The 19,307-nt window shown below is 46.9% G+C and overlaps 1 protein-coding gene across 2 annotated transcripts in view; it reads left to right on the plus strand.

Annotated features, from left to right (window-relative positions):
- grik1b (glutamate receptor, ionotropic, kainate 1b) overlaps window positions 1-19,307 on the plus strand; it is a gene marked incomplete at both ends in the record, with an annotated part of 93,501 nt that overhangs the window by 23,168 nt on the left and 51,026 nt on the right. For both annotated transcript variants that reach the window (XM_084328274.1, XM_084328275.1), the window contains 2 exons: window positions 17,279-17,446; window positions 18,995-19,252. In XM_084328274.1, coding sequence (XP_084184400.1) covers window positions 17,279-17,446; window positions 18,995-19,252 — 426 coding nt within the window. The remainder of the gene's footprint in view (window positions 1-17,278; window positions 17,447-18,994; window positions 19,253-19,307) is intronic.

A 19,307-nucleotide genomic window follows, 5' to 3' on the forward strand; every position in this document is an offset into this window, starting at 1 on the left:
TCTCGTATTACTGCGCAAACCTGGACATGTTGAGACAAGCCTTGGCGGTGGCTTTGAACTCGAACTTGGGGGTATGGCCGTTGGCGCCTAGGGGTCGCTGTAGGAGAACGAATATTATGGTCTGGCTTGTACCTAGGTAAAGGGATATTCCGTGTATATATGCAAAGAATATACAAGGTGTAACTGAGGGGTACAATTCCCTGACTGTATTGAATAAGTATGGTATCATTAAACCACTACTGACTTATGTACATTACTACTGGCCATACAGTACACAGGTATATGAGATGAACACATCCACAATAACACGGTTTCACACAAATACTCGTTTAGAAGAATATTTATTAGCAGCACGAAGATTATCTTACATTACTTTACTTATCAAGATTGAGAATTGATTGATTGATTGAAAAGTTTATTAACAGATTGCAGAATGGGTACAGTACAGTACAGCTCAATACATACAATTGTTAAGGGGATGCAGACCAGAGAAAGACTTTCGTCTTGTTTACATCAGGGTCCCCCATTTTCAATTCATCATAACATATATGACATACATGACATACAGATAGACAGTACTGCTACATCTATACATTTATGACATATCAGATTTGCAAATACAGTACTGTTTGTGATACAAACGTGTCCAGAGTGTATATACATTTGGCATAGAAACTGTACATTGGAGGAGGTTGGTTGGGTGGGGTTGGGTGGGTTGGGTGAGGGCTGTACATTGGAGGTGGGGGGGGGGGGTTGGGAAGGGGACACACACACATTTTACACTGTACATTGGAATATTGACAAAGCCTTACTTGGTCATTTACTGTACAACTAGGTTAGGACATTTGTAGGGGCCAGTTTCGAATTGCAGTCTCACGTAGGTGTTTTTTGAGAGTGTTTTTGAAGGTGGGTAGTGATTCACATTCCTTTACAGCTTTAGGCAGGGCGTTCCACATTGATGTGGCATAATTGCGAAACGTGTTTAGTCCCTTTTGCGCTTGTAAGGCGAAGAATGTGCATGAATAGGTCAAGAGCGTAAGTCCATGAGCATATTACGCAGGAGATAATTAATACCACCTGTATCATAAGAATTATATCTATGGTACACTAGTAGGGCAGCTGGAGATACTAATAGGGTCCCTCCGGTTGTAGGCCAGCAGGGGAGAGGATTTGTCGGTAGCGAAAGTCTGGGTCAACGAGGAATAAGGAGACTCCAGGTACAGGAGACAGTGCAATAATCTCTTGATCCGCAGACGAACAACAGCTATTCTCCGGTATGCAGTGCCGCATGGAAGAAAGCTAGCCAGCCTCAGGCGTCCTAGAGGCGGGCTCGACGTTGCTCCTCACAGGGTAAATCCCACACAATTGTGGGTGTAGACGATTCTCCGCTCCATCAGCTACAGGACCAAAGCAAATATAATCCAGCCGAAAAGGGCTCTGTAGTCGCCGGTGTAGGTTATCCAGTGTACATATCCACACGGTTCTCGTCTAGGGCTCCTCGGATGACGGCACCAGGTTAAGCCGCCCAGCCTGGATAAGCACACTAGCTCGGTACGAGGAAGCGTTGGTAATGCTGGTCACTGTAGAACGGTAGCCGCACGATACACTATACATAATAGACTATTACTTAATAATAGAATAGGTCGAACTCGACGATACAGCGTTAAACTCTGACACTTCAGCTATCAATTCGCACGCGGTCTCAAGGCTCTATTTTGGGGCAAAACGGGCCCACTTCACAGCACGTTGTATCGTGGTGTGAGGCTTCAACTTATTGGTTAACATACTGCTGTATTCACCTGCGCCGTATTTATACGTTAGGTGAACAATCTAGTACCAGCCTTATTTCTGTCTCGTATTCTTGCGCAAACCTGGGCATGTTGAGACAAGCCTTGGCGGTGGCTTTGAACTCGGCATCGGGGGGTATGGCCGTGGCGCCTAGGGGATCGCTTCCAATAGGAGAACGAATATTATGGTCTGTCCTGTACCAGGTAAAGGGATATTCCGTGTATATGTACAAAGAATATACAAGGGATATCAAACGATATACAAATATTATACATGGGATCTCAAGCAATAAATATATATATTCGGTTTAATCTGACCCTTTGTAACAGCCGCCTCCTAATTAGTCCGCACCTAATTAGATAAGCAGAGACAGATTAACCGTCTTGTCCACTACTCAATGTCCGTTGTGAGGAGTAGGGCAATTCACGAAGTCAGTGGGTCATGATCGTCATTAAGAGAGTCGGGGAGCCTTGGCAACTCTATCAGCCTCGCCACGGGTCGGGTGTATGTCCGCCCCTGGACGAGCACTTCTGCCGCTCTGACCTTTCCGTCGGCACCAGTGATCACTTTGCTTACGCGGCCGGCCGGCCACATAGCTCGGGGTAGTGACTGGTCGATAATCATGACGACTGTGTCCACTTTTAAGTTGTCCCCGTCCTTGACCCGCTTCTGACGGGCTGGAAGGGATAGTAGGGGGGTTAGGAGGAAGCGGGCCTGAGACTGCTTTGATCTGTGCTTGGCTGCGCCTCCACCTCCTCCGTCTGTTTCTCTTGTTTGCTCTGTACCCCGTCTGAGGAGGGGCCGGTTCCGGCCGCCCCATCAAGGAGTCGCTTGGGGTGCTGGGTTCGAGGTCAGCTACGTCTGGAGCGCAGCTGAGGGGGGTGGAGTTCCGAACTCCCTCTTGTGCCCACGGTTCTCTCACAGGCCTCTCGCTTAATGTCAATAGCCTCTCAACGGGCTGTACGAGGGAGTGGCCGGTGTCGCTCGCCTTTGTGTGTAGGCAGCGTGTAGACGTGGGTTGACTGTCAAGTCCGTAGAGGGGGCCCTGGAGCGTCCACCCCAGTCGGGTCTGAACCGCGACTGGGCATCCTTTGGGTCCGATGTGGGCCGCCTCAATTGGGAGAATGAGGTCCGCGTGGTCGGAGCCGATGAGCAGGGTTGGTGTGGCACGTCGATAAGCGGTATAGGTAGTTGACGTAGGTGCACATACTTCGCCATCAGCTGTGGGATGGGGTAGGTGTACTGGGACAGGCCTATGTCGTGGCTGGTGAAGACGTTGGTAATACTATACTGCTTCTCGGGCTGGTCCACCGCTGCTATCTTGAAGGAGACCCTTTCACCCTTTATGGTCTTCTGGTCTCTTCTGATGGTGCGTATTGTCATGGTACCTTTGGCACCCCGCAGGCCCAACTGGGCTGCGGCGGAAGCGAGGAGGAGAGTCTTTTCAGACCCATCGTCCAGGACGGCGTAAGTGTCCAGGACCTTGTCCTCGTAGCTCAGGAGCACTCTGACCACTTTGATGAGCACTCGGGGGGTCCCGCTATGCTGGTCAATGTGGAGCACTCCTGTTGGTTGGTTGCTTTGGATCGTCTGGGGTGGTGCCGACTCGCGGTCGTCCGAGTAGCACCGTGACTCCCAGTGTCTGCTGTAGCAGTCGGTACAGTAGGGAGCGGTCTGGTGGATCTTTGGTACTGGTGCCACCGCCTCGGCCTGGTACATTACCGTGACGGGCCCACTTTGTTGTCCTGGCGGACGCCTGTTGATGTCATGCAGGACCTCCAAGTGGGCGCCGCCGCACCTGCTACACTTCTTCTTCAAGCGGCACTCGGCTGCCATGTGGCTGCGCGCGCAGCGGAAGCAGCGGCGGTGGTCTTTGATCCACTGACTCACCTCGTCCGTGGTCGGCTTCTTGAACTTGTCGCATTGATACAGCCGATGTTCCCCTTCACAGTACTGGCATTCAATCTTCCACTCCTCTTTCGTCGAGGGGGTGTTGTGGTTCTTGTGCTGCGGTACTGATTCGGCTTGGTGCATAACGGTCACCGACCGGCGGTTATCATTTGATCCCCGAGGTCCATCTCTTGGGCTTGGTCCACTCCACACGAACGTGTCCAGTCGTAGGCTGCTGACCTCCCTGGCGAGGAAATCAGATAGGTCTAGGAGGGATGCCTCTGGGCCGTTGGGGTCGCGGTGGTCTCTGCCGCCGAAAACGCTCTTGTCGGGCGGGAGGGAGCTTCTCTAATATCCTCTCTACATTAGAGTTAGCGTACAGTTCGTATATCCCTTTTTCCTTTTGGGACCCCAGCATCCCTACCAGGGACTGTACCTTGATAGAGAGGTCATCCAATGCTCTGTTGTCTCTGGCTGGGGGGAGACGGTCAATGTCTCTTATCTCTTGTATCACGTAGTCCCATATGCGTCCATAACGTTGGTCGAGGGCTACTAGAGCCGCGGTGTATGGGGTACTTGAGTTGGAATATGCCAGCGCTATATTATGCGCTCTGGGCACCTTCAGGTGCTTGAGTAGGATAGCATACTTGTACGTCTCATTGGGGACATCGGACAGCATAGTCTCTAAGCACATCCGTAGCTCCGTGTACTGTGCTCTGTCCCCGCGTGTAAAATCCGGGAATGTCGGTGTGCCAAGGTACGATGCCATGGATGGCTGGCACATCGGTGAGCGTTGGGGGAGAGGCCTCCTGGGCGAGTCTCCCCGTACGTGTCGTCGTGGGCTGGTACTTGGTGGGTACCGAAGCCCGGGTACCCAGGTGCTGTTCCTCGGGGCTGACGGCGCGTCAAACTCACCCGTGAGTTGAGTCGGGGGTTTGTAGCGCAGTGCCTTGGGGCTGACGTCTGGGCTGTACTGGGCCTCCTGGTCCAGAGTACGTTGCTGCTGGTCGGCTTGACATTCCTCCTCTTCCTCTTCCTCTTCCTCTGCTAGGTCCTGGAGTCTTCTGTTCAGTCTCTCGGCGTGGTAGGCCGGTTCTTCCCGGTTGCTGGGTCTCGTATGGACCGGCCGGGGAGGGGGTTCGGAGACGTGGACAGGATCCTCCTGTTGGCGGGGTCCCGGGTCGCTTGGTCGGGTAGGGGAATGTGTCCTAGACCCTCGTCGTGATGATCTCCGGGAGCTCCGTGCAGAGAGAGGGGGTGTCGCCATGGCAATCAATTTGTCCATCGTCTGCGCCTGCAGCCGGTCGCGCTCTGCTTCGCGCTGGGCATGGGCGGCGTCGCGCACTGCTTCGCGCTGGGCATTGGCGGCGTCGCGCTGTGCATTGGCGCTGGCATGGGCGGCGTGGAGCTGTGCATTGGCGGCGTCGCGCTGTGCATTGGTGGCGGCGTGCTGTGCATTGGCGGCGGCGTGCTGTGCATCGGCGCGGCTTCTTTCAATGTTCTCTTCCGTCTGAAGGCGTCTGGTCTCCAGTCTTATGCGGTCGTCTTCACTCCTTTGTTGCGCCTGGAAGCGCTCTCGCTCGGTTGCAGAATGTTCGCGTTCACTGAGGGCTTGCGCTTGGAGTTGCGCGTGAAGGCGCTCTCGTTGGTCTGCAGCTTGTTCGCGCTCGCTCGTCTGTTGCGCTTGAAGTCGATCGCGTTCGGTGGAGGCTGCCAGGGTGGCGATGAGTGCCTGCGCCAGCATCTTGTCCGCCTCGCTGGGGGAAGACACAGGCGGAGGTGATCGGCTTCTGGCAGTGCTCGTTGGAGATCCGTTCTCCTGTCGCGCTCCGAGGAGGTCCATCTCCTGGGTGTGCGTCTCTTCTGGTAGTGGGTCGGGTTCCGTCCCTGGAGCGCTTTCTTTATCCTGGAGCTCTCCGGGGACTGTCCCGTTGACGTTGGCGGGGGGTAAAGTCATGTCAGGTCCCTCCTGGTCCCCCCCGTGAGCTTGGTCAGTTACGTTAGAACCCACTAGGGTCTCTACTGGCGGGGTCGCCTGGTCGGTAGGGTTTGACATACTTTTACTATCCGCTTTTTCCGCGTTTAACGTCTGTATAAAGCTAGGTAGTAGACTGGCAGCGTAGTCCTCTAGGTAACGAGGTGGCTGCCGTCTGCGCTCCGGGCGATCTAGCTTAGGAGAATCGTTTGTGGAGTGTTCATCATTGGCCATGTTAATATTAATATTATATTAATATTACGCTAATTACCCTCCGGCTCGAAGGACCAATTGTAACTGAGGGGTACAATTCCCTGACTGTATTGAATAAGTATGGTATCATTAAACCACTACTGACTTATGTACATTACTACTGGCCATACAGTACACAGGTATATGAGATGAACACATCCACAATAACACGGTTTCACACAAATACTCGTTTAGAAGAATATTTATTAGCAGCACGAAGATTATCTTACATTACTTTACTTATCAAGATTGAGAATTGCGCTTGTAAGGCGAAGAATGTGCATGAATAGGTCAAGAGCGTAAGTCCATGAGCATATTACGCAGGAGATAATTAATACCACCTGTATCATAAGAATTATATCTATGGTACACTAGTAGGGCAGCTGGAGATACTAATAGGGTCCCTCCGGTTGTAGGCCAGCAGGGGAGAGGATTTGTCGGTAGCGAAAGTCTGGGTCAACGAGGAATAAGGAGACTCCAGGTACAGGAGTGCAATAATCTCTTGATCCACAGACGAACAACAGCTATTCTCCGGTATGCAGTGCCGCATGGAAGAAAGCTAGCCAGCCTCAGGCGTCCTAGAGGCGGGCTCGACGTTGCTCCTCACAGGGTAAATCCCACACAATTGTGGGTGTAGACGATTCTCCGCTCCATCAGCTACAGGACCAAAGCAAATATAATCCAGCCGAAAAGGGCTCTGTAGTCGCCGGTGTAGGTTATCCAGTGTACATATCCACACGGTTCTCGTCTAGGGCTCCTCGGATGACGGCACCAGGTTAAGCCGCCCAGCCTGGATAAGCACACTAGCTCGGTACGAGGAAGCGTTGGTAATGCTGGTCACTGTAGAACGGTAGCCGCACGATACACTATACATAATAGACTATTACTTAATAATAGAATAGGTCGAACTCGACGATACAGCGTTAAACTCTGACACTTCAGCTATCAATTCGCACGCGGTCTCAAGGCTCTATTTTGGGGCAAAACGGGCCCACTTCACAGCACGTTGTATCGTGGTGTGAGGCTTCAACTTATTGGTTAACATACTGCTGTATTCACCTGCGCCGTATTTATACGTTAGGTGAACAATCTAGTACCAGCCTTATTTCTGTCTCGTATTCTTGCGCAAACCTGGGCATGTTGAGACAAGCCTTGGCGGTGGCTTTGAACTCGGCATCGGGGGGTATGGCCGTGGCGCCTAGGGGATCGCTTCCAATAGGAGAACGAATATTATGGTCTGTCCTGTACCAGGTAAAGGGATATTCCGTGTATATGTACAAAGAATATACAAGGGATATCAAACGATATACAAATATTATACATGGGATCTCAAGCAATAAATATATATATTCGGTTTAATCTGACCCTTTGTAACACAAGGGATATCAAACGATATACAAATACTATACAAGGGATATCAAGCAATAAATATATATATTCGGTTTAATCTGACCCTTTGTAACAGCCAGTATAAAGGATCTCCTGAGTGTCTGGCACGAGACCAGGCATTCCTTTATTTAAAGTGAGAGACCTGGCTGTGACACTGATGTCTCTCCAGGATTGTTGAAGGATGGCTTTTGTCTGTGTGTTTGCTTGTTAACGTGAGCTCACAGAGTACAAAGGTTTAGCTTTGAATGTATCTAGTATCCTATCACATCCTATCCTATCCTGGCCCAGATGTTGTAGACGATTTCCATTTGAAAGGCGCAGATAAAATGGATGTGCAGGAGCATATTCAGCAGGGATCAGGAACCGTGACTCTCACACAGTAAGGCCGGTCATCTTATAAACAGGTGGTGATAATCCCGCGCCTTCCCCCGGACGTAATCCTAATGTTTTTCACGGTACTCTCTCTCTTTACGTAACTGAAATGTAAAAAAAACTTAAAAACCGGTGCACGCGTGTTCCTTGTGTGTGTGTGTGTCGCTAGAGAAAATGTATGGCCATATTGCCGGCCGCATGGCACACTAAGACTGTCATCTTTCTGGAGTGCTGGATTACAAGTGCTCTTCTCACCCCTCCCTCCCTCAAACCCGCTCCACCTCCCTGGGACCCTGGCACACGCAGCCAGCTGCCAAGTGATTGTGGTATTTTTTTTTATAACCAGTACTTTGTGTTTTAAGGAAAGGCTTTAAAGGACATCTTTACTTGATAGGAGTTGATAACGTCGGACCGCCGTTCGACATATTTATTTCATTATTGAGATATTTGCTATTTCGTCATTGTGCTTCCACTATATCTGACAATGTAGCCCACGACAAACACCTCAAAAACACAATCGCCTGATTTGACGCCAAACCAATCCATAATCTTCTTTTCTTCTCCTTATCGGTACACACAGGTGGACCCCAATGGACCGAAAACACATTTAATCATTTAGATATTAATTGAGATATTCATTACATTGGGATTTCAGCGTATCTTTTGTTGTTCCAAACTTTTAACCTGGACATTCAACCCCCATTCAATATTGTCACAAGGAAAGATGAAATTACATACCTAGGTTCTATCCTAGATGCAAATCTTTCCTGTGACAAAATGGCATCCAATGTAATAAAAAAAAGTCAACCAATGAACTCGATTCTTGTACCGGATCTCCTCTCTGGTAAACAAGAATACCCTGAAGACTCTGGCAGGAGCACTCATTCAAGGGTACTACGACTATGCTTGCACCTCATGGTACCAAAGCACCTCAAAGGCGCTAAAAACTAAATTACAAACATCCCAAAACAAACTGGTCAGACTACTGCTTGACCCTACTCCTAGAACCCACCTCACCCCTGCCCACTTTGATAACCTAGGATGGCTTAGAGTAGACGACAGAGTACAGCAACTTGCAATGGGCCTGGTCTACAAGATACACTACACGACTATGGTACCCATTTACATGTCAAAATACTTCCCAAAGGTCAGTGAATACCACGATCACAACACCAGAGGGAGCTCCACAAATCATGTTAAACCCAGATTCGGCTCAAACAAGGTGTTAGGGTTTGTAACCGACCCCAAGCGCAACGGCACAGAGAGAGTTCTTTCCGAGTTAGCCAAAAACAAGGGCATGTTTATTCTCAGAGTCACAAGATTGAATTAGGTGGAGAACAGAACAAACGGGGAATCTGGCATGTGAAGAATGTTTGCGGCTCTGCAGATTCTCCCAGAAGGTGATGGCGAGGAATTTGCTTGTGACGTCTGAGCCGCTATGCAGATCCCCCCAGCATACACTCCAGGTGGCAACGGAGGGAGAGAGAGAATCCCAGTTAGCTCAGCGCACAACAGAAACAGAGAGGTGACTGATCCAAACAAATATCCAAGTGACTTGATCTTCGGTGTGATACACACAGTTAGCAGAGTCCAGAGAAAAAACAATACGGTAATCCAAGGTGTAAATCCAACAACAAAAAATAGGTGAGAACAGTATAACAAAAACGGGATCTCTTCGGTGTTTCACAAACACACAAAAACGAGTGATCCAAAAAGAACTGTTTCCAAAAACTCACCAGAGCGCAACGCGTAAAGCGGGCAGATAAACGAGGCGTAGCTTCGTACGGGGAATCAGGTTCTCCAACAGGGATACTTCACGAGAGTCCTGGGGAGCAACAGACAGCGACGGGAAAGAAAGGCAGATGCAGGGAATATTCAAAACGATCCAACATCGATATTAGGGGGAACAGAGTATATAAAGCCCTCTGGGGCGCTGATTAGAACACACATCAGGTGCGTGATGGTAATTGATACTTGACTTAGAAGTGTGCGTTCGGCCAAGGACCAATCATCACAGAATCCTCACAGAACCTTAAAGGAACGGAGCGTGGCGGGGAATGCAATTACTCAACAAAGTACCTTAAAGGAACGGAGCGTGTGGCCGGGAACGGACCAATCATCACAGTACTTTAAGAAGCCTGTGGTGGGGAAAGAACCAATCCTCACACAAGGGACTAAACACGTTTCGCAATTATGCCACATCAATGTGGAATGCCCTACCCACAGCTGTAAAGGAATGTGAATCACTACCCACTTTTAAAACCACTCTCAAGGAGCACCTACGGGAGACTGCAATTAGAAACTGGCCCCTGTAAATGTCCTAACCCAACCCCCTCCAATGTACAGTAAATGGCCTAACCCAATAATACACGAGACCCTCTTCTCTGACCAAGTAAGGTTTCGTCGATAATCCAATGTACAGTTACCCCCACCCCGCCTACCCTGGCCATCCACCGCCACCCCACCCACCCAACCACCTCCAATGTACAGTCCCCCCCCAACCCCACCCCACCTACCCAACACCCCCCCCCACCTCCTCCAATGTACAGTTTCTTCGTCAAATGTATATACTCTCTTTTAAAAAATAATTTTTAACTCTTTTTGTATCACAAACAGTACTGTATTTGTAAATCTGGTATGTCATAAATGTATAGATGTAGCAGTAGGCCTACTGTCTATCTGTATGTCATGTATGTCATATATGTTATGATGAATTGAAAATGGGGGACCCTGATGTAAACAAGATGAAAGTCTTTCTCTGGTCTGCATCCCCTTAACAATTGTGTGTATTGAGCTGTACTGTATTGTACCCATTCTGCAATCTGTTAATAAAGTTTTCAATCAATCAATCAAACAGTGATACACACCGTGGAGTTAAGAAGGTGAGGCTGAACAGGTCAGCACACAGTAAAAATGATGGTAAAATAAGATGTTTCTACTCATTATTGATTGATTGATGGGTCTATTTCAGTGAAAGAGTGAGGCAGCAACAGAGGCGTGCCTAGCGCGGTCGGGAGTGTGTTGGCGTGCTGAACTGTTACACACCCTCCTCACACTTAATTACACCGTCCTTCGCCGCTCATATACCGTGTTGTAAATCAGTCGGCGACGGGGATCTTTATCCAAGATGTCCGTTGAAATTACAATATCACTGTGAAAAGCAGAGGGGCAACGATGACTGATCATCCATTGAGGCCGGAGTGAATTATTCCTCCACACTGAGGAGAGCGTTTAAAAATGAATCATGATGTCAGGGAAGGGTTTTGAACACGTGCCATGGCGACGGTGTGACCGGGTACTTTCACGCTCCATTAGGCTGATGAACCGATACGTCGGCCTAAAATGAATGTTAAAGATCCCCGGCCCTGTTTCTTACTTAGCGGTGGTGTTGTTGTCGATCACGTAGGGTCCTTCCTCAGCACGGATCCATGCTGTTCTTCATACATACATACGTATACTTCAAACAAGTGTGGACTGGAATGCAGACCATAACCGGCATTAAACCGGCGGGGGGAAGGGGAGTGGATGGAGATGTCGACTGGGCTAATGAGCTAAACCTGTTTTACAATAGGTTTGATACAGCGGCCCAAACTCGAGCAACCCCTTCCCTCCCCCCAACTGCGCAACCCCCCCCCCCCCCCCCCCCCCCCCCCTCATCTCTGGTGCAGCCTGTCTGCCCCCCGCGGCTCGAAGACCCGCTCCTCCCCCCAACACCTGAGACCCCACAGTGTGGCTCTCTGCAGACCAGGTGAGTACACAGCTGAGCAAGTTACACGCAGGCAAGGCTGCGGGTCCCGATGGGGTGAGCCCAAAGGTACTCAAAACCTGTGCCTCTCAGCTGTGTGATGTGCTCCAGCTCATATTCAATATAAGCCTATGGCTGCAGAGAGTCCCTACACTGTGGAAAACCTCCTGTGTGGTCTCTGTCCCTAAGTGCCCGCGTCCCAGCACGTCCAAGGACTACAGGCCGGTGGCTCTAACCTCTCATATAATGAAGAAGACCATGGAGAGGTTAGTCCTGGAGCAACTCCGCCCGGTGATCAAACCCCACCTAGATCCACTCCAGTTCGCCTACCAGCCCCGACTGGGGGTAGAGGATGATGTCATCTACCTGCTGAACCAAGCCTACACTCACCTAGACAAGCCGGGGAGCACTGTGAGAGTCATGTTCTTTGACTTCTCCAGTGCTTTTGATACCATAAGATACGGCATGGGCTGCTGGGTGAGAAGTTGGAGGCGATGCAGGTAGAGGCCCCCCTGGTGTCGTGGGTTGTTGACTATCTGACGGGTAGACCACAGTACGTGCGCCTACAGAGCCATCAGGGAAAACCCCTCCCACCCACTATACACAGACTTGGCTGACAGGAGGAGCATGTTCAGTGCCAGGCTCACACTACCTAAATGCAGCACTGAACGGCACAGGAAGTCCTTCATTCCAACAGCCATCAGACTATACAATGCATCACAGTGCCTCACTGCATCACTGAGCACAGAGTTACAGTTACCATCTTCCTGGACTCTTAGTTTTGAAACAGCACTGTGCAATATTACACCTACTGTAGACCTCAGTATATTTTTACTGTATTTATTTACTCTATATTTTATTCCATTTTTATTCTATTTTATTCTACTCTTATCTTAGGCAATTTGATTTGATTTGTTTTGTTATTCTTATTCGTGACCTGTTCTGTCTAAATGTTTAAATGTTTAAATGTTGAGCGATTTGCAGTGTCAAATTTCCCTCGGGATAATACAAGTATTTCTATTCTATTTCTATTCTATTCTATAGTGGACGGCCACAGCTCCGGCTAGTTAACCACGGCACTAAACGCAGAAGCCTACTGCGCGGTGCACCCAGTTTTCAGTGTTCGTTTCGGGGCTTTGTACAGAGCGTGGCCCGGCTGACGTTGCATTCGTTTTGTGGCTAACTAGCCGGAGCTGAGGGCGTCATCCAGTACGAGGAACAGCATGGGTCATTGCTGAGTGAGGAAGGAGCATACTGATCGACAACAACACCACCGCTAAGTAGGAGATGGAGCTATAGGGGTCCACAGTTTCTGAACTTAACCTTCTTAAAATTAATGTTACTTATACAACGGCATGCAAATTTCTCGATTCTGATTGGCTGAAACAGTCCATTTACACGTATGTATTGCGATCAGTCCACGCTTGCTGGCCCAGGACCCGCCCACAACCGAATCACATCACATCAATCCGCCGGATCACAAGAAGGTGGACAATAATCTTTACAAATGGATATGTTGATAGCGACTAAACGACTATATATCAAGCGATTCTGTCACAGCGAATGTCTTAGTCGTTTAAACAATGTTGGATGATGTAATTGATGGGTCTTGAATCATTCTGTAACAAAAGAAAAATCGTGGATTGATTGATTGATTAATTTTCAATTTTTTTTTCACTTTCTTTTTCCTTTCGACTGTCAGCGCTCGCTCTAGTCTCCACCCACCTCGGCTGCGCCTCGGGCCTAACGACCACCCCTAGGCATGGTTTATTGTTCACAAACCACTCCTGCGCGTGATGTAATGCTTAAATATGAACCAGTGGAGGCTGCTGACCAAATTTTTAGGTGAAGCACAAATGATTATATTATATTTATAAAACATCCCCCAATGTGTGTGTCAGTAGTGGCTGGTGAGTTCAAAAATTGGGGAGGACGGGAGAGATAAAAAAAATTTAATAAAGAAGTACAGACACAGTGTGGTTATGAAGACAGCAGACAGACACTACAGTTAAAGACAACAGGCACTAGTAGTAAATACCTTTGAGTACGCCTCACTTACAAACATCACATCAATAGCTATAGGAGAGGGAGGAGGAGGAGGAGGAGAGGAGGAGGAGAGGGAGAGGAGGAGAGGGGAGGAGGAGGAGGAGGAGGGGAGAGGAGAGAGGAGAGGAGAGGAGAGGAGGGGAGGGGGAGGAGGGAGGAGGAGGAGAGGAGGGGAGAGGAGGAGGAGGGGAGGAGAGAGAGGAAGAGGAGGAGGAGAGGAGATGTTGGGTCCAGAACTGGTTGGAAAGGAAATTATAGAATAACCCATAGCAAAGTTGTACAATAGAGCTTGTAAAATTCACGGTAAATTTCCACCCTGGACTACTGCACTCTCAGTCACAGTAACAGCTTGGGACTTGTTGTCATTTCGCCTGGATGTACAGAACACATCACCAGATCAATCTCAGATGCACATCACTCAGCACTATAGGAACTGAACGACACACACATGCGTGTGCACACACACACACACACACACACACACACACACACACACACACACACACACACACACACACACACACACACACACACACACACACACACACACACACACACACACACACACACACACACACACACACACACACACACACAGAGGCCAGGCCACAGCGGACCAAAATAAATCGCTCGTTACCCACAGAAAGGCAGAAAGCATACCAACGCACGCAGTAAAATACAGCCAATTAATTCATAATCAACACAGACCCGCCCCACACAGCTACTAAATATCGCTCCCATCACTTGTAAATGAAATCCATCCTTCGCTCTCTTCTGATGAAACGTTCAATGACCTCCTCTGCAGTTGCAAATCCAGCAATGCAACAAACAGCAGTCTTTTGTGATCTAATCGATCCTTCATTTGCGTGATGATGCTGTCGAAATCCACTGAACATTGTTCTGTTGATGCGTGACACACGTTCCATTTTCGGGACTCCGACTCCGACAGGTGGTCACTCAGACAGTCACCCAAGCGATTGCCAAAGCAGTGCACTCACCAAAGCTGTGGGCTCACCTATCCCATCTTCCTCTTCTTCTTCTTCCTCTGGGTGAACGTTTCGATGACTTAGCTATTAGCTCACGTTAGCTACAACAAGTTAGCTTACAGACAGTCCAAGCCGGCAATCACGTCAATTACACTACTTCAACTGAGATAAAAAAATATATATATATCATCAAACGATGCACAATAAGTTCATGAACAATAACAAAACACTCCACCCTGGACCTGGTAACTGCGGTGGTAGCCCTTTACTTTAGCTACGTTAGCTCCAACAAGTTAGCTTCTTCAACTGAGATAAAATGATTTTGTAAACAAAGCTGCAGAGCCACAGAGTTGACACCATTCTCTGATTGGATTTCAAGGCTGTCAATCATTCAACCTCCGTGTAGCTGCAGAGCCGCAGAGTTGCCACCATTCTCTGATTGGATTTCAAGGCTGTCAATCATTCAATCCCCCATTCAATGGCAAGAGTTTAAATGCACGGACCGTGCTTAGATGACGTTAATAGCCTATTTTGAGTGGCTATTATTTAATCCCGGGTCAACCCGTTCTATTTTACTGCAGCCATTACTGCAGTGCAGGCCTGAGCTCAGAGCTGTCAATTTTGGCAATTTTTGAAAAAAAAAAATACAGAGGAAAACATTTCTAATAAAAATTATAATAATAAAAAAATAATATATATATATATATATATATGTAAATTAATAATAATTATGAATTATGAGTGAATTTGTGTTTCAGGTGTTGTCATGGAGAAACCTCCACTGATATGAACAGGGTTGGATAGTAATTACATTGGCAAAATGTAGTAACTATAATCAGTTACAGTTATTGAGAAAAACCCTAATCTATTAATAGTATTAACTTTATTTATATAGCACCTTTCATACATGGATTGCAGCTCAAAGTGCTTCACAGCTAATAGCATAAAATAAACATAGGCATACAATTGGCATACAGTTGACAGAATAAAGTAATAAAGTGCAGACATAAGGTATAAAAAGAATAGGTATAAAAAGACAATAAAAGTAGTACAATGTAGAAAGTGCAGACATAAAAATAGGCATAAAATAAGTACAATAATACAGCGTTGCTTGAAAGCATGTGAAAGTCCTATATATCCTAATAGACTGTATTAATATTCCATATACCGTCTTGTTCTCTATGATATTATTTATTGTTGGTTTTATTTCTTTCTTACATTGCTTCTTATTATTTTTTGACCCACTTTTTCTCCTCCTATTTTCTGTATTTTTCTAAACGGCTTGGTGATGATGCATAAGGCAGATGCACTCAGTGCACACACACACCCACACACATACTGTATACGCGTGTGTAATGAATCGTTACAGTAGGCTTATATTATTCTAATGACTTGTTTTATTATGAATTATATGGATATGCGCTGCCCTATAGTAGTAAGTCATACTGTAGAATTTAGCGTGACATCTTATTTAGTAGTGTCAATAAAAAGTGACTGCACGCTTGGCTCTCAAGGCCACCTCCTGCTCCGTCTGCGGTCATGAACCAGGGGGGTTCCTAATAAAACAAGTCATTAGTTTTGAACTTCTAGAATAGAAGCCTATACTGTAATGATTCATTATGCACTTATACAGTGTATGTGTGTGTGTGTGTGTGTGTGTGTGTGTGTGTGTGTGTGTGTGTGTGTGTGTGTGTGTGTGTGTGTGTGTGTGTGTGTGTGTGTGTGTGTGTGTGTGTGTGTGTGTGTGTGTGTGTGTGTGCGCTGACTGAGTGCATCTGCCTTATGCATCATCACCAAGTAATTTCTCCACTGGCTCTAGATGTGTGCAAGCGCAAGCAATGTAAGAAATAAATAAAACCAACAATAAATAATATCATAGAGAACAAGACGGTATATGGAATATTAATACAGTCTATTCCACTATAGCTACATCCACACGATTGGGTTTAGTTCCTTTTTATTTATTTATTTTCTGACATGGTTCGTTGAGTCATGACTATAAATCTGGTAAAGAGGTAATTTGTTTCTTCTCAAAAATACCCTGTGCAGCTCTTAAAGTAATGTCAATCACATGCTTGTAGATAATAATGTTATACAAATGAAAGTCTGTAAATTTTACCCCCTGTTCCTTTAAGAGGCCAAGTAATTCCAAAGTAATCAACTGTAATTTTTTATTGATCGATTGAAGTTTATTTCAAATATGCAACATAACAAACAAACATCAAGTAGATATAGCCTTAAGCCGTTCAAATAATAAATGTATATACAAAATAAGAAATACAAAATAACAAAGAACAAACAAAAAAGTCAAACTATTTTTTTTTTGACATTTACATATTTGAAAGGGAGTGGGAAGAAGCATACACTTATTTAATCCCACTCATTCAAGTAATCAAGTTAAATTAATATGTTGGAGAAATTCTATTGATTACATTTTAAACAGGTAATCTGTAATCTTTCAAGGAATACATTTTTAAAGTAACCTCCCCAAACCTTTCGGCACACCAAGAGCAAGTGGCATTTTTGCCAGAATCAAAATCACTGACACGGTATCATCAAAGCTATTTGCTGCATTGAGTTTAGTCAAGGTAAATGAGGTCAAGGCAGGCGAGGTCAAAGACGCATTTTGATTAAATCCTGTTGTTTCGGTCACTCTGTGGCATAATGTGATAAAGAAAAGTACCTTGGAATCTGGGTCACATTATGCAACTGTGAAAATGTAGTTGCTGTGCCAAAGAAAGTTTGACACACAAAAAAACTTGAACATGAGGTGAATAATAACTATATCAAGTTGGCACATTTGATGGTGTTCTTTTTATTCTTTTTTTCCCGCAGGGGGTATCTTTGAGACCCTCGAGAGTGAGCCCATTAGTGTTGAGGAGCTGGCCTTCAAATTTGCTGTAATGAGCATAAACAGGAACCGGACCTTAATGCCAAACACCACCTTGACCTACGACATACAGAGGATTAACTTGTTTGACAGTTTCGAGGCCTCAAGAAGAGGTAAGGCTGGTCTCGTCTTCATTTAGTTAAAGTTGTTTATTTTAGTTGGGTATTGATGATACTGCATTTACAGTACTTGCTATTGCTGGCCACACCTCAGGCTCCATCAAGACAGGTCTGGAGAGATTCACACTATAATAAGGTACTATATAGCTCTATTTATTATATTACAGTTTTTCCCAAATGAGCATTGTGTTTGTACAATAAGGCTGGATAAGGCCAGCATGATGGCTGACTGAGTGAGGAACTTCCCTTCACACATTTGAAGAGTAATGGAGAACACGTGCACATTCTGACACTATACTCACAAACATACATGCTAAAATGTTCTACATAAAAATGGAGCAAGAAGCAGGACCTCCATCGCATAGTGTGTAGTGAATTGTGGCCTAAGTATGACTGAAACAGGTTGACGAGTACAGCCTCAGCTGGTCCACTGTGGCATCGATAATACATTATGTTCAGGAATGACAACAGGCACTAGTAAGTTAGTAACCCACTACTGCACATACTGTGTCCCTGTAAACATGGCCGTGGATGCACAATGAGAGTCAAGTAGAACTTGACTGTATTTGTCCTCAGAGGGGCGATTGGTTGTGCAGCAGTGAAAAGAAAATACAAAATTAAATAAAAAAGGAAAACAACCATAATATAGATGAAAAAGAGATAAATAAACATAATAAAAAAAAATGTCTCATATTTGTGAGTCCAGGAATCTATTTTACATTGGCATCAACACTATGCACACAATCGGTTTATTAAGTAATAGAGTTTCAGAAAATGCATCCAATTATTGTTAAAAACTGTAATAAAATGTATATAGTAAGGCGGCTAGGTGGCGCAGCGGACAAGGCGCTCGTCACCAACACAAGAGACACTGGTATTGAATCCAGCTGTCAGCGTTGCTTCCGGCTTGGCCGGCCGTCATACTGGCTCGATTGGCGGAGCTAGAGGGAGGGAAGCCGGTGGGTGGGTCTGGGTCGTTGTGGACAGCGACTCCTACAGTTCGGTTGGGGCGCCTGCACACAGAGGGAAGGATCTAAGAGAGGTAGTGTGACCTTCCACACGTTACACTCTCCCGGTGAGAGTCCGCGCTGCCAGGTGAAAAGAAGCGGTGGGCTGGCTGGACATGTGTCGGAGGAAGCATGTGATAGTCTCCGCCCTCCCAGACCGACGGTAGGGGGTAGAGTGCGCAACGACCAGGAAGGGGATTGGGAATTGACATAACGACTAACATTGGGAGGGGAGAAAAATCGGAAAAAGGAGGAAAAAGATTATTTTTTAAAAATGTATATAGTTATATACTATCTTCTTATAGTGTGAATTTCTCCAGAATTCTCTTGGCAGAGCCTGAGATGTGGCCAGCAATAGCAACCAATCCCTTAACCCACACATCGGAGCAAAACAATGTAAACAAAGTGCAATACCAAGCAGGGCTCTCTTGCCTGGAGGTCGCTGTTTGACGGCATTACAGACTCAACCTTTAATTCAGGTGGGTCTACCCTCCACCGCATGACTGTTCACCTCAGTGTGCGCTCCGTTCCCCAGCCTGTGACCAGCTGGCCCTGGGCGTGGGGGCGGTGTTCGGCCCCTCCCACAGCTCCTCGGTCAGCGCCGTCCAGTCCATCTGCAACGCCCTGGAGGTCCCCCACATCCAGACCCGCTGGAAACACCCCTCTGTGGACAACAGGGACAGCTTCTACATCAACCTCCATCCTGAATACACCTCCATCAGCCGGGCGGTGCTGGACATAGTGCAGTACTACAAGTGGAAGGCGGTCACTGTGGTGTACGAGGATGCTACTGGTGAGTTCAAGTTCAAGTTCAAGTTTCTTTATTAGTTGTCATACAGAAATACAGG

The sequence above is a fragment of the Notolepis coatsorum genome (assembly GCF_963971535.1).
Source record: "Notolepis coatsorum genome assembly, chromosome: 1".
NCBI classification, from domain to species: domain Eukaryota; kingdom Metazoa; phylum Chordata; class Actinopteri; order Aulopiformes; family Paralepididae; genus Notolepis; species Notolepis coatsorum.